Source organism: Diorhabda carinulata, chromosome X, assembly GCF_026250575.1.
Source record: "Diorhabda carinulata isolate Delta chromosome X, icDioCari1.1, whole genome shotgun sequence".
In the NCBI taxonomy this organism is placed as follows: Eukaryota; Metazoa; Arthropoda; class Insecta; order Coleoptera; family Chrysomelidae; genus Diorhabda; species Diorhabda carinulata.
In genome coordinates this window covers 39,746,730-39,763,090 of record NC_079472.1, presented here as the reverse complement: position 1 = coordinate 39,763,090, position 16,361 = coordinate 39,746,730, and the positions used below count along the sequence as shown (strand labels likewise).

General features: G+C 32.3%; 1 protein-coding gene across 1 annotated transcript in view; it reads left to right on the top strand.

Annotated features, from left to right (window-relative positions):
* The window catches only part of LOC130902217 (CUGBP Elav-like family member 4), a 1,507,660-nt gene that overhangs the window by 112,552 nt on the left and 1,378,747 nt on the right, over window positions 1–16,361 (top strand). The window contains exon 2 of the mRNA XM_057814156.1: window positions 5,666–5,730. Coding sequence (XP_057670139.1) covers window positions 5,727–5,730 — 4 coding nt within the window. The 5' untranslated portion in view covers window positions 5,666–5,726. The remainder of the gene's footprint in view (window positions 1–5,665; window positions 5,731–16,361) is intronic.

The window sequence follows — 16,361 nt, the reverse complement described above, 5'->3', positions numbered from 1 at the left end:
AAAGGAGACTATATTAAAAAATGATATTGATTATGTAAAAAAAAATTATTTTCATTATTTCGGAAGCTTCCCAATAAACCCTCGTACATTGATAGACAACAACACCGAAATTATGGTGAGGACATATGGAATGAATTTGAAAAGAATTTTCTCTCAAAAACTTCAATATTTTCTAAACATATGTTACAAGAATTAAATGTTCATTTCAGTGAGAAGTACGAATTGGAAAAAAAACGAATCATATGGAAATTGGAAGAGACCCTGTGTTTACGAAGCCCAGTCGAGTTAATCCTCTTGAATGAAATCACTCAACCGTCGGGACCTCATTAAATTCAAACCCTCGCATTCATAAGAGCAAAAACTGTTAACACATCTCATTTTGTGGAATGAACAGAACGGAGCGTTCAAGCTAAAGCTCGTTCCTTAGTGCCTAGACTAATAAACTTATTTTATAATGAGCTCGATTTTTTTGTTGAAATAATCATAAAACAAATTATTTCAGTGCTAACCAAAACGTTCCACACTATAGGTATCAACAGACTTTAAAACTATGAAATTTCAATATTTATATTCCGAATGAAACAATATATTTAATCCTAAATTACTACCCTACGTAAAAAAAATTAGTAGATCCCCAACTTACATAACTCTTGGAAGTAGTTAGTGAAAATAATATTAAGATCGAAAAAAAGTTTACGAAAGGTAAGTCTGATGATAGTCAATGCGACCCAGATTATAAGAGAATCTAAAAAAAACACTGGAAACTTTGGGAACCCACAAAGTTCAGTAAACCTCCATTAGCTAAAATAAGGACAGGAAGGGTAGTTGCTGCTTCTGAAGATCTACACCACACTTGCAGTAAGCAGTAGTAAGTATCGTTTTGCGGAGAAAAAGAACATTTTACCTGCCTACTAATATTTTTAGCGTCTCAAAGAAATTCATGGACTCCTATCAAAAATTAATAAGTAATGCAAATCGCTGGAACACAATTTTCTTATATAATTATCTTTTGATGAAGACTTCTTAGAAACCTAGAACTTTTAACTCAACAATTTTTTGAATAATTTGGAAAAATGATCCCCGCATCCCAGTAGCATTGGTGGAAAATATTAGAAACTGTGGGATAGGTCCAATAGCAAATTAGTCCCATTAACCCAAAACTAATAAAATATTTAAACTCTATTCCACGATTCACATATCATATGGAATGACTGACAAAGATGGTTCGCGTACTGCTATGGTCTCTCGTTGATTCACAAATATTCTCAAAATTTGTTACTCACAACTTTATTGAATTTATGCTTAGATCTTTATGATTATGATTCATTTCAAAATAAGTACGAAAATGAGGCTGAACAGCTACATAGGCACGGTTTTTGTAAAACGCTTTGACAGCAAATGCTCAATGTAGCTCCGACCTCTATTCCATAGCAACTGAAATGATTTGAGATGAGGTACATAACGGTAACCTTGTCAACTTGCTATGTATCAACAGCCATTTTAAAAATGCAGGATTTACTGCCGTACTTATATAAGGTATCTTTACATATAGATGGCGATTGCTTCAAATATATTAGCAAATTATTTTGTGATATAAGACTAGAAAAGTTTGGAGCAGGCTTTTGCGATGGACCAGTTAAATGAAACCTTAAACATGTACAATGAGTTGATAAGAATATTTTCTAGTCATTTAGAAAGTTAAGGAACATTTAGAAATAATGGGCGAATTGCTTTCTAGGTTGAGAGTTAAAGCCAGTATCGAATTGCATTATTTATTTCGTTATTTGGGTGAAATTCCTAACAATCTAGGAGGAGGAATAAAGAGAATCGAAACCATGGAGAATAGACATCAAGTTCAATGGGCTCACCATATAATGTCAGACTATTATTGTAGCTTACAAACAGATTGTCATGAATAGAAATATCGTAGAAAATTCTGCAGAAATAGAAGTATAGTATATTCTAGTATAATAGAATAAGTGAGAAAATTTAAGATTTAAGATTAATTATGTTTGATAAGTGCCTTAAAACATGTGCCCAATGTTAAGTTGATAACATAGTTTGAAGTTCAGTATAGTATCGTATCGATTCTGATGTGTCGTCACTTTAATTTTTTGCCATATATGTGTGGCGCAACAAAATTTTTTTTCATGTAGCAATAACTGAGGTGCCATAGTTATTTTGAATACTGTTTTTCCTTCATAATATCGACTTTATTATTATAACGGCTTAACTGATATTACCGTAACAAAATTGAAATTTATGACCTTAGAAATTATTGTTTATAGTACATTCACTGACGCTAAAATTTTTTATGAAAGAAAAAAAATAGTATAGCAAATAATTCAAACTGAAGCTATTTATCATTCACTTAGAACACAGTGTTTGATACGAAAATGTGAGTACACGTATGCATTATAATTTTTTTATATTTTAAAATCTTGTATTTGTTAGTCAATACAAAACTTCTCTAATGTTTTATCTGAGCTCATGCTATGTGATAAATGATATATTTCACGTGAAATTCGTTTAAAAATATGTGGTGAGCTCTGGATATGTATCTCCATATATTACTAGTGAATTGTGTTGACACATTTTTGAGCAAACATAGATAAACTAAACAAGTGTCCGTCTGTCCTTTTACCCGTTGAACATTCGGTAATCGGATGATCCATACGTTTATTCTATGATTAATCAACGAAAGGACAACTCTCAACTCTGATTTTCTATTATGATCTACCTTCTGCCCTTTCTTGTGGATACTGGACTGGCATATATTAATTGTTGTATCTTGTTGAGACGCTTAAACATAATATTTCATGAAACGTTATTAATGTTTATCATCGGCAACCGTAACATACTAGAAAAGTGAGGAGGAATATTGTACAAAACGAATTAGAACAGAATAGTAAAATATACCTATTTTTTCTAGCTTAATCATTTCCATCGGAATGGAACGTTTTATGTTATAATCTGAAAACAATGTTTCACAACGCTCTGTCACAAAATAAATTATATTAGTAATTATCAAAATTTAAGGCACAGAAAGACATGTTATAGAGAAACTGAAAGAGAAAATTGATGAGTTTATTTTTTGGAAATTAGATTTCTTTCTCTTCTCTTCTCTTCTCTTTTTGTTCTCTTCTTCCATTTTTCTTAAGACTAATTCTTTTTTCTTCTCCTATTTAGCCTTTTGAGAAGTAGACATCCAGCTTTCATGCCATATCGGGCGAGGTCGGCTGGGAGGTCATTTCGAAGTTGTTTTTCCACCATTTGCTCATTTAGCCATTAGAGAGTAGTTTACACAACAAAAGGAAACAAAATACTGACAGGAAACAAGAGTTTGCACTTTTCTTACTCAGTATAAGTAAATTCAATCTCCTAACTTTTAAGGAGTCACTTTGGTATATTCATATATTCTATCTAGGAGCTCCCAAAATTTCGCAAGTATTTGGGAGAGGTAGAAATGAGGAATTTCATTCTGTGAATTATAGGCCTAAAGTAATAGTGTAGATGTAAATTCAAAATTATATATCTAAATTTGCAAGCAATCTGTGATATAAAATAAGACCACTTGCATAACATTTCACTAATGAATTTTGCAATTTTTTCAATGATACAAACGTTGTCCTGTACGAATATTTTGTGAAAAATAGGCTGCAATACCTTTTTTTTCAAGCTACAGTTTATTACCAATAGTAGTTTATAAACGTCTCACTTAGTCAACTTTTTCTTAAGCTAGTAACTAGATCGATTCAATTTGAAGTAGCCAATCCAGGTAATGCAGCAAAGAAGAGAAAGCAATTTCAGATCCATATCCGACCGATAGAGCATTACACAAGAAGGCAGGTTCAACGGATACGGTAATAAGAATAACTGGTTTGAAATGGAACTGGGAGGTCCATCTGACCAGAAGAAGAGAGTATAGAGCGAGAGAAGTGTAGGACGCCTATCGAAACGCTAATCTGACGATATTAAGAGAATAGTTCCCAGTAGGATGACATTGTTAAAGATTAAGAGAGTCCTATGTCCAATAGCGGACGCGACTTGCTGTTTGATGATGATGATGATGAATAACTTCATAATTTGAAGTATTGGTTCGTTACTGTGTTCAATACTTCCAAAAACAGAGCTTTCGACTAATATTATTGATCCCAAAATAAATAACAACACACTTAATAACGAGCACCCCTGATTTCCACGTATGGTTTTCATGCCCTGTGCTAGTATCATAATTTATTGACCGTTGCCTTTGTTTTCCATATTTGCTTGTTCGTTCCATGTTTTTCTTTGATCTAGCCCTTCATCTTTTTCCTATAGTTTTTGCTTCCCATATTCGTTATGTTAATCGTTGTGTTAGTCTGTCTCAACGAGTTCCAGATTATCTCTTTTTCCAACATGATTCCTTCTTGTCTATGTCCATTCAGTATATCTTCCATACATAGTTCCTTTGGATTTAGTCGAATGCTGCTTTCAGGTCTATGAATGTTCAGTGCAGTGTTTCTTGCTTCTCGTAACTTCTTTCTATAATATTTCTTAATATGAAAATATTATTTATTGTTAGTTTCTCTGTTCTGTATGCTGATTGTTCTTCTTTCAGTTTCTTTTCTACATATTCTCTTAGTCTTATAGTTCATATCTTGAACAATGAAGTTAGACGTATTGTTCCGTAGTTTTCGCAATTTGTTTAGTCAACATTTTTGTGGATTGGAACTAGCAAATTTTCTTCCCTTTCTTGTGGTATTGTTTTTGATCTTCATGCTTCCTTCAGCATTTTCTATATCCTTATTTGACCATTTCGGAATCTATCGGCTCCCCTTTCAATTCTCAATATTGCTTCTTTGACTTCTTCATAGCTGATTCTTATTACAATTGTATTTTCTCTTTTTTCGAGTAAAAGGATTTCCATTTGTTCAATATTATCTTATCTGTATCTTATATAAGAAAAATGCTGCTAAGAAAAAATATTTTTACCTATGTGTAAAAAACCAAATAATGATTGTTCTAAGGACTCTCGCATTCCATAAAAAAATAAGAGAAAAAACCATTTACCAATTTGAAGAATTGAATGCCAAGATGAAACATATTGTTATATTTACCGGAAACCGACTGATTCGACACAATAGAGTTCATAATCAAACCATTGGACCTTCATTTGATATAAAATTGGTTCAAATTCATATTGAAGAAATGTTTGGTTCGGTAATTTTGATAGAATACGTTATCCTCGATAATCTTTTGGCATAAAGAACCGCAAACTTATAGTAAACCCACAGTGAAGTGAGGAAAAAGGACGGGAAAGAATAAGGAATCAAGTAAAACTGAAAGTGGTGATATATGTACTCGAATGACTGTGATAAAAAGCTGAAAAATTGGATTTATTACAAACAAGAGATATTCCATGGTAGATAATTAGTCCCCTCAAGTTTGATGTTATACTAGTAATCCATTTCAACATATATAGAAACGGTTTTCCAATTCCAATGATGGAGTATAAATATTTCAGTTAGAATTCCTAATAGGAATCGTTTGTGGTGAAACATTGGAATGTTTTCAACATTTCACAGTTTAAATTCAAGATGTAATGAATACCGGATTTTTTAAACGAAATGTTGTTTGTTTACATGAACTCTACATTTCCATTATCTCCAATTTTTTGTTACAGGTGAGCGAAAAACTGACTAGTGGCCAACAGCTATCTTCTTGGAAAATACTTAGTCATTTAGATGAGTAAGTTATACGTACGTGTTGTGTGATATGTTACTATGAAAGGCTATTGTTACCTAAAAAAAATACACGGGACATTATTATAATAAGAACAGGGATTCTCAAATTGAGGAGAGACCTTTCACAAAATGAGCTGATACTTCGAAACCCCATTGCCAAATTGCTCCTAAAATCGTCCCTTCTTTCTCAAATGATATAATAATAATAAAATAAGTTTAAAATATCATTTGTTGATTATTGATACCAATTACATTGAAAACTAAGTAGATAATTGATTAAACTTCTAACAAAATTTATCGTCTGCGCCGATGATCTTGATTACATTCCATAATCACGTTTTTATCTTCTATGACTGTAATTTAGTGAGGACTCAAATGAAAAATTCGTGCAGATCCTGAAACTTCTTTGTGAAGCTTATGTTTAAATGTCGAGGCTAGTGACAGAAGTAACAAAATTTTGAATCATTTATTGTTTTTAGAATTGTCATGAATTTATCATCAAAAAAAGGTTTTATTGATTTTTTTATTTAAGATAGTCATTAGCTGCTAATATCAACTTTGATAAAATATCAAAAAATATCAAAGGAGTTTTTCTGTTAAATTAGGATTGCTCTCTCATGAAAACCCCAATATCGACCAAAAAATTGTACAAAAATTCAAGAAAAGCAAGAAGTTAGCTAGTTAAGTCTTGGTCACTTTTTTCACAAAGCTGAGCAAACAAAATTGAATAGCGAGGTTTATATATATATATATATATATATATATATATATATATATATATATATATATATATATATATATATATATATATATATATATATATATTTAAGTATATTTAATTATCATCTAAACTTGAACAATTTTTTCCGCTCGAATGAATTTCCAACCTCAGTGTATACTTGTAATGTGGTGAAGCGCCCAGAGCATGTATGTACTTGAACTTGATCACTAAAAAATACCTAAAAGCCTCTTATTTTGGATTTGGATTCAATTATCTTGCAGAAACTTATACTCTCTTTGTGAATCCCTGGTCTTGAATATAGAATATAAGACATTTCAAACAAGAAATCAATATTTCATCGAGGTAATTTTTCAAAACATTTTTCTTCTTGAAAAACGTGATTGGTAACAATAACTTTGTTACATGATTTGGCAGTAGTCAATTGATATAATATTGGATATTTATTTTGGATTCAAACTCTGGGTTTTGAATAGTGAATACATCGATCATGAAGAAAGCGGCTTGCAAGATTCTTACTAATTGAATTAAAGGGTTTTACGTATGTGGCGCTATATATCTTATGACTTTCAAGTTCAATGGCTGTTGCACTATATTTACGTAAAAATTTCTGTTGTATAGTTTAGGACTTTGCAGTATAGTGATACAAAATCAACCAGTGAAAATTGACTTAATCAAAAACTGTAGGTAGAAATTTTATACCTAAAAGTGGCACTGTACGTGTTGATCGTCACGGTCAATTGATTGATATCGTACTATGAGATATAACTACGTAATTAATTTTCTCAATAGACCCTTTATATTTCGCTATTGTTGGTGTTTTGGTGGCTAGGAATATGATAAAGTGATATATGTTTCATCATCTCCTATTTTAGTAAACGATGCCCACCATTGTTCTAATTTTCCTTTTGCAATCCGCATGTAGCACCCAACGACAGTTTCACACATAAAATTAGATCATTGCTGCTTATCCAACACCAACAGTTACCTCAATCATTTGATGAAAGCATTTCGGATCTTCTTCGATCATTCGTCTCAATCACTTACCATTTCCAACAATAACTGATGAGCAGAGCCTACCTGCACATGCGTACCAAGCGATATCCGCCTTTCTATTTAAATTTGCTATATTAGCGAAATATAATTCCTCATGAGGGACTTCATTCACTATGTGCATTGCAATTGCTTAAAACCTAAAGTGTAACAAGCATATTATTTCTTGATTAATTCATGTTTCGATGGCAAGTCGCATATACCACTATTTATCCCGTGATAACAGTAATTCATTAAATAATGGAATAACCAGGTTTTTCAGTATTCTGGCATCTCAGGAAATACACAGTGGTTCTCTAATAGAATACAGTCAATTAATTCGAACGGATCATTTTTTCTTTTGGTTTGATATATTCAATAAATGTTGAATATTTTTATGAAATGTTTGATATGATTAATTGGCACATCTCCAAAGTTTCAGAGTTGTCAGGTTCGCTCTGATAGCTTGTTACTCTAATCCAAATATCTTTTCTATTAATACTGTTCCAAGCTTTAAAACTGTTCAAATGAAGGTTATATTAGGTAGTTATTCAAGATGCTGGCGTACTGTCGTTGTTACCCCATATTTTGTAGGTGCACTTCATTATTTTTCCAGCGAATAAAAATACTGCCATAATTTCTATATATTGCATTAGTCATTTCCTCTTTCGTTTTTTTCTCAAAATCTGTCTTACTAGGAAAACGTGATGGATTAAGTTCGTATTTGTTCTTCTGCTTGAAACTCTATATTTTTTATCTTATTTTCATGTTGTACCGGAAATCCGTTCAGGCGAAATGCTCCCGTTGCTGATCATGCCATAGTCCATACCCGACGTAAAATAGATGAGTTGTTCAAATAAATATTTTAACTCAAAAATTCAATTTCATTTAGAAATATACAGCATTTTCAGCAAAGGGTCAGACGTTTAACCAAATAATTGACCATGTGGCTTACTATGATTGAATTATTCCATTAGATTTATCCCGAAGCACCTGATCATAGTTTCACCATAATTGATGTCAGGTGTTGAGACGAACTTTTCCAGGCAATTACTTTTCACAAAATTCACAAGCTCCCTCAACTTTACAATTATCCATTGTAAAGATCTGATTTGTGGCCCTAGTAGCTGGGATTCGATGAAACAACTTTATACCCACTGACAATCAAAATACCATTTGATTTCCTATTCAGTTATTTCAGTAACCTTTTCAAATTGGATGTATTTGGTTGTTTCGTCTGTAATAAACTTTCAGACTTCTTCGGTAGAAGCTGCTCAAAAGCATCAACAGCGGAACCTTAAAATTTGGAATAATCAACATCTGGCAAATCCATATTTATTAAAATCTACACAAAGATTTCTTTGATTTTTTACCCTCTCTCTACACCAAATTTGTTACTCATTGTTAGGGGGATCTTTATTTATCACTTCTGATCCAGAACCGTCATCTTGATTTCCGTTTCTTCGACAGACAAAACAGAAGTGGCTGGTAACTCGACATAAATATCGACGAGCACATTGTCAAATTCTGTTGAATCTAGAAACATGTCCAGTGTGTCCTGAATAGAAAAACCAGGCATAAAAAAAGTAGCTACTCAATTTCTTTCGAATATTTTTTAATTGTAGAAAAAAAACTCTCCCTGAAATTATGTCTTGATTTTTTCAATTATTTTTTTGTGTAACATTATGATAGGATATGGTTAGCTGTTAGTAAATAGATTGTTATTATTATATTCAACAGATCCACAATTTATAAAAGGTTTCACCCAATGATTCCAATGATATTATTTTGTATTTGAAATAAACTTTAACTCTTGAGAAATTAATCTAATGGACTTTCATGAACATGAATATTCATTAAACTACTTAAGCTAGCGATATCAACAAGCTTTCCGTATTTAAAAACTTATACGCTAATATCCAAAAAGAACTGTTTTCAATATATCATTCTATGAACCATGTGTCCAGAGAAACAATTTTTAGCACTAGTGGGACGAAAAATGTCGCGAATAGTTTAGCGATGTCACACGAAATCTCTGAACTATAATGGGTTAGTTAATTCTTAGAAAAAATAATGTGCAACACTGGTAAATACTGTTTCTTTCACATTAACTTTGTGATGATTTTCATTTGTTTTAATATACCGTCATTAAAAAAAAAATATTATTTTGTCTCAGTCACATCCAGTTTTATTTGTGACAGCTATATATTCATTTCTGACATCGTTTACGTGTTTTTGTTTGAATAACCAAATCTAGACGATTGTATAACGATTGCATTTAACTAAGTTACATTTGTTATGTTGTAAATATGTCGCTAAAGAATTCTAATAACCCAAATAATACTGGTTATGTGTGTGGAGAATTACCTTTTACATCTTAGCGTCGACAATTTACACTAAAAATTGAAAAGTGGTATTTAGACTATTTTCGTTCTCCTTTGCGCCACTTTTTGATAAATCCTGGGCTCCATATATATGTTGTCGAAAGTGTTTGAATCTCCTATTAGGTTGGGCTAAACAAGAATCTAGACATTTGCCTTTAGGTATACCATTATAACAAGACCAGACACACTGGTCATGTCCCAACCGTGTCATCGGCCAACAGACCAATCCTACATAGTGCCGAACTGTCTCAGTCAAAGCCTCCAAATCAAGCAGAAAGTCAGGATTCTTGTCCGGAATATGTTGTTACTCAACCCGATAAAGTAAGTGAAGAGAGTGACAAGTTATGAACCGTCAACCTCTAAAGAACCGCATTTATTAATACAAAGTGATTTAAACAATTTAGTACGTGTCTAAAAAACAAGCTGAGCTATTGGCGTCTAGATAAACCGACTGGAATTTATTTTTTACTGGTACGGAAATTTTTTATTTCCGACATCTATCATATTACTGTTAGATACTTCAAAGGGACCTACCAGAAGCCAAATACTCATGAAAATCGTAGCTATTTATTGTACATTGAGGAATATTCTTTCTTGTGATTTTTAGTCAGTGATTTTTCCACTTTTTATAAAAATGTATGTCTTGATGTCACAAAGAAACCTGAAGAGTCAATTTTTTTCCATTGATGTATTATTGTTTGGTGGTTATAGTACATTTAAAGTTTTTGTGTGACAAAAAAAGTTTAGCCAGTGTATTCAACACTTTTTTTTAAGATTAATCGAATGAAGCATCACTCATTTCTCTGGTACTGAAAGTATAACTTTTCTCAGATTTTTATGAAAACCAACAATATACTTACCGTAGCTAAAGTGATGACAATCAAGAAACTCTACCATCAAATTTCTCCTAGGTATATAATGAAAAGAGATTATGAATATTTTTCTATTTCTGTTCAAATTGCTCATATGATATCAATGAAATGATTTTCCGCAACTTGTTGAATTCTGGATATTTCTGATCAATCGATAGATATTTGGCTGTAACCGCTGTGAAATTATTGCAATATTCGATAAAAATGGTGGAGAGATACCTTGCCAAAATTCAAACATGAAAAACGTATTGGCAACGCAATTCTCTTCATATCTATTCGTTTGGAATCAGCCTACGTCGGTTGTGAAATTCATTGTAAACTAAATGATAGAAGTTGTGCCAAAAAATACTTCATATGAGTCGAGAGTTTTATAGGGATTTAAGAGTCTTCGATATTTATTGCAATCGCTGGAGTATTGTATAGAAATCTTGGAGCTCGTATTTTTGGAGGTTATTATTTCTCATACTGCTGTCAATATTATTTTTCTTAACTTTACGACGAATATTCTGTTGAATGTTTTGTCATATTCATTAAAAAACAAATAACGGATCGTGTTAATAACATCTAGAAATCAACAAGAATTTTAGAATTCAAATTTTTTTTATAATTTCCCCTCTATGGATACAAACTCTGGCTCTTATATAGCAACTATTGAACGTCGGTGTGTTATATATTTTTTTCTATCTCTTGATCGGTGGGTTCAATGAAAAATTGTTCACCATTAGGTACCACAGCATAGTTTAACTCATCGCAATACTTTGAATGATACCTACTGAAAGTTCGTCAAATAGACGCACAGTGATATTCAAAACGAGCTAAGACACTCTGTACGTTATCAAATGTAGTTTATGAACAACATCATAATATATGATTCTCATATTTAATTGATAAGTGACGTCATAGATACATATGAATCGAATCATTTTAATATGTAATTCGATGAAGCAGAAAATTTGTGAAAATGAATGACATTAGTCAGAAGATCCTTTCAAGTAATTGTGGTATATTTTTTGGATAGTAGATAGTGAATTTATAATTCCAATTGGGGTGTCATTACTACCTACCACAAAATTAGAATCATAATTTCGACATATTGGAAATATTCGAATATAAATGCACCAAAAGAGAGTCACAGCTTACTTCAATAGTACTTGATAATTTTGCTAGACACAAAAAAATATCATGTTGTTGAAATATTTCAGTTTTGTTCTGATGAGGCCTATCGTTGTAATGTCTACCAGTTAGTGAAATCGATAATTGAGATTTTTGACTGAAGTGGTCAAAATTTATAATTATGATCAAATATACATCATCACAGTAATGCGAGAGTACATTGTAATAAAAATTGAGCAAGTATTCCGTTTCATTCGGAGTAAATTGGTTTTTTGTAGAATTTAACTATGATTCGTAATTAAATAACTAATTTTCGAGAATCTTTCAGAATTGATTGGAAATTGCAAACTATGTCTATTTATTGAGTGCATTTCACAAAATAAAGTCCCCAAACAAACATTTCGCATACCGTTAACGCCAGCTCTTATAGCAAATTCAAATGCAGTAATAAATAGAAACTATAAAGTTTTTGTTGAAACTTATTATAGTCCATATTATAATATGGATATTTGTAATAACAAAAATTCCCTTAAAGCCAAATATTGATCAAGAGCTGGGGTTCACCATTACAAATAAAGGTTCAAAAATTACCATCGATCCTTTGGGTGCTACAAAAGTTATTCGGGGTCGAAGGTTAAAATTTGAGGTTTCTTGGATTTTTCTCGGAAACTGTCATTTTTACCAAAAAAAAATTTGGAACCAAAGTGTATATCTTGAAATTCTCTACAATAAAGGTCTTTTAATTTTTTTTAATTAGAGTTACCATTAGTTACCATAGAGTCACATTATACATGATATGCACACTTTTCCAATCCACATTTGAAGTAATGTACTCGGCGGGTTTTTTACCATTATTTTCCCTGTAATCCTACTTCTCTAACTGTCATGACAATTTTAGGATAATTTAAGGGAGTAATACCCATCAAGTTCTAGATATTACCTCAATATTAATATTGGTATTGCTACTCATTATTGGGTTAATTATTGTTTTAATTTTTTTAGATAATATAATCAGATTCGTTAGGTTTTAAAAGAGATATGAAACTGTCATGGTATTTTGCATCATCAGCGACTAAGTCATACTCATAATTAATAAGTTCAAGAACAGCCTTTGAAACATCCTCAAAATGATATTTAGCTTATTTCAACAGGATTTCTTTGACTTTCAGTTGTAGTCACGTTATAAATTTTTGGATGCTGTACTTTCTTTTTCTCAGTTTCTTCATTGACTTTATTATAATAAAATGAACGGTTGAGTTGAGACTCAAACTCAACGATGTAATCCACCGACTAAACCAAAAAGGCGTCAAGAAGCATTATACAAATCTAGTAAGGCAACTTAACATCAACACCAAAACAAGAATAAAAACAGACTGTGGGCTAACAAGAGAACTCAAAGTCTCATCCGGCATAAGACAGGGAGATAGCCTCAGCTCATGCCTTTTCAACGTAATAATGGACCAAATAATTGAGAGCGTAAACGAAGTTAATGCAGGATTCGAAATGAATAACCGTCGCCTGAGAATCCTTTGCTACGCAGATGACGCTATACTTATAGCTGAAAATGAAGACGATCTACAACGCCTCCTTCATAAATTTAACCTGACGGCACAGAGACTTAACATGCAAATCTCATGCACAAAGCATGGTAATATCCAAAGACCCAATAAGATGCAAGTTGGTAGTAAATGAGCGCATTATAGAGCAAGTAATGAATTTCAACTACTTGGGCGTAGAAACAACGAGCAGCAGAAACATAACGGACGAGGTAGATAAGCCGATCAAGAAAGCAACTAGAATATCGGGATATTTACGGGACATTATATGGAGAAATAAATATATGAGCATAGAAAGTAAGACGCGAATCTACAAGACCTGTATCAGACCCATACTAAGCTATGCTGCAGAAACAAGGGCAGACACAACACAAACAAAGAGAAAAATGAGAACAGCAGAGATGAAGATATTACGAACAATAAAGGGTACCACACTCAACGATAGAATACCCAACACAGATACCTTAAGAGAACTGGGAGTACAAGATGTCGTTAGATGGGTAAGAGCAAGACGCCGACAATGGAGAGACCATGTAGAACGAATGGCTCCAGAACGGATTGCCAAATGGGCCAAAACACAGAAACCAGACACAAGACGCCCAATCGGTAGGCCCCCAAAACGCTGGTACGATAGCTGGACATCGGCGTCACAAGAGGGCAGATGACAGACCTGACAGGACCTCGTCCTACTACAAGAAAAAGAAGAAGAAGAAGAAAATGAACGGTATTATTTAAAACAAAAATTTTATTCACTTACTCGCTTTCTAGTAGAAGGTGGATCTATATTTGAAGTATTAACCCATTATAAAATTCGGTAAATATCTAACAAACCGTCAGTCCACGTTGACTCCACTGTTTACCAATGAAAACATCGAATCGTAAACATAAATATATTTCTATTGGGCGACGCCGTATGTACACAATTTCTGCAAAATATTTCTGCTAGAAAGTCTGCGATAAGCATTGGTGGATGGGTGAGATTAATTTAATGCATAAATTTCTTTAAATAGATAGAATTATTGCATTTTTTAGACCATGGGCGATTGAAGAGAATGAAATTGCACAGTGTAGTGAGAATCAAGACAGATAAGAATTTAATAATAAATATTTGGATATACAAACACATCAAGTTATTTTTAAAATATTCGAAAAAGATAACCGAAGTTCTAATAGACACATAATTTATTTGGATGAAACATGGTTTGACAGTAACGATGTAGTAAATTTCGGTTGAATTGACAATGGTAAATATTGCTGTTTGAAAGGGTCATGTTCTATAGGAAAATGCATTATAATAGTACACGCTGGAAGCAAAGTCGGTTTCTTACCTAATGCTTTATTAATATCTGGTAAAAAAAATGTAAAATGTGCAGCTAATTCTCATGAAAATATGACAGCAGAATTATTTGGAAAGTGGTTTAATGAACAGCTTTTATTTAACATTCTACTAAAATCAGTTATCGTTATAGACAACGTATCCTACCACTCGCGGCAGTTTCTTGAGATGCCAAATAGTAGTAGAAACAAAGCTCGAATTCTAGCATTTATAACTAAAAAAAATATTCTTATTCCTGTCAGCGATGGTAAAAAGGCCCAACAAACAAAGAATTGCTTACTGTTACATACGATTCTGACTACCATTATTATTTATAAAGATACTTTGGAATTGAAATATTTTTTTCTTACGTATTATTTGCAAAGAAATCATTTTTTACTTTCTGCTTTGAAATTTCGTTTTCCAGAAAAAAAAATGAATGGGTTACAAAAAGGGCTCAGTTCACTTCTACCCCATTTATACCAAACTCCCTCATAGGCAGGTACATTTTACTTGTCTATTCACGTTTTATAATTTTATATTCAGTTATAGCAACTTAACGAGGTATAATAACGATTTTTTCCTAGGTTCTAAGTAGAACTACAATTAAATGCATCTATCTAAATACCGGCGTATAATGCCCTCCAATTTATAATGATTCGATTGCTTTTTAACGAAAATTTTCTCGCATAAGATATACATATATACATATATATACATAAGTACAGTAAAAGCTATTTATTCGCGGGGTTTATGTTCCAAAAATATGCCGCGAATAAAGAAACCGTGACTACGGAATGGTAATTTGTATGGGATTACGGGGAAAACGTTCCTAGGTGACAAAGTAAATACATAAAAAACAAATATATAAAAAAATCTATTTTATTCAAGTTTTTGAACATTTTGATCAATGATCTTTAGGCTTAGGCAACGGTTTGAAGAATTTTGTAATTTTCTATTTCTTGGCAGTATTTTAAAGATCCTTCAATTCAGACTGATACGAAGCAGTCTCATTAGCTTCGTTCCATAAACGGATCAATGTTCATAAAGAAATCGCAACGCCCATTTGCCATTCTTAAACCTTTCCCTAAGATTTTTCAAATTAAATGTCCCGTTTCCAGTGCTTGTTGAAGCCTCTTCTTCAATGGGCTGTGAATTTAACATTTTCTCCAAGACGTTTTCAATCAAATCTTCTTCTTGCGATTCAAGCAATGCCTGAATGTCACTTGATTCTATCTGCTCGAACCCATCTCGTCCCTAATATTAGTCCATTTGACGGCATTTACAAAGGATATTGGAATCCTTTTATTATTATGTACGTACTTATAAGATCTGCGAATAAAGAAATTTTTAGCCGTGAATATAGGAATTGGGTTACATTTTTTACTCCGCGTATAGTGAAAATGCGAATGAAGGAAGCGCGACTAAGGAGCTTTTACTTTAAAAAATAATAAATTTATAAAATGAAGTATCTACGACTATGGCAGATCAAACAAAATTTTGGACTAGAGTTTTTATAATCTTCAACTGATATTGGAAGAGCTATAACGGATTTTTGAGTCCTAAAATACTCATCACCTATTGCGACATTAGCCTCGATTAGATTTGACTAGACACGATCAAC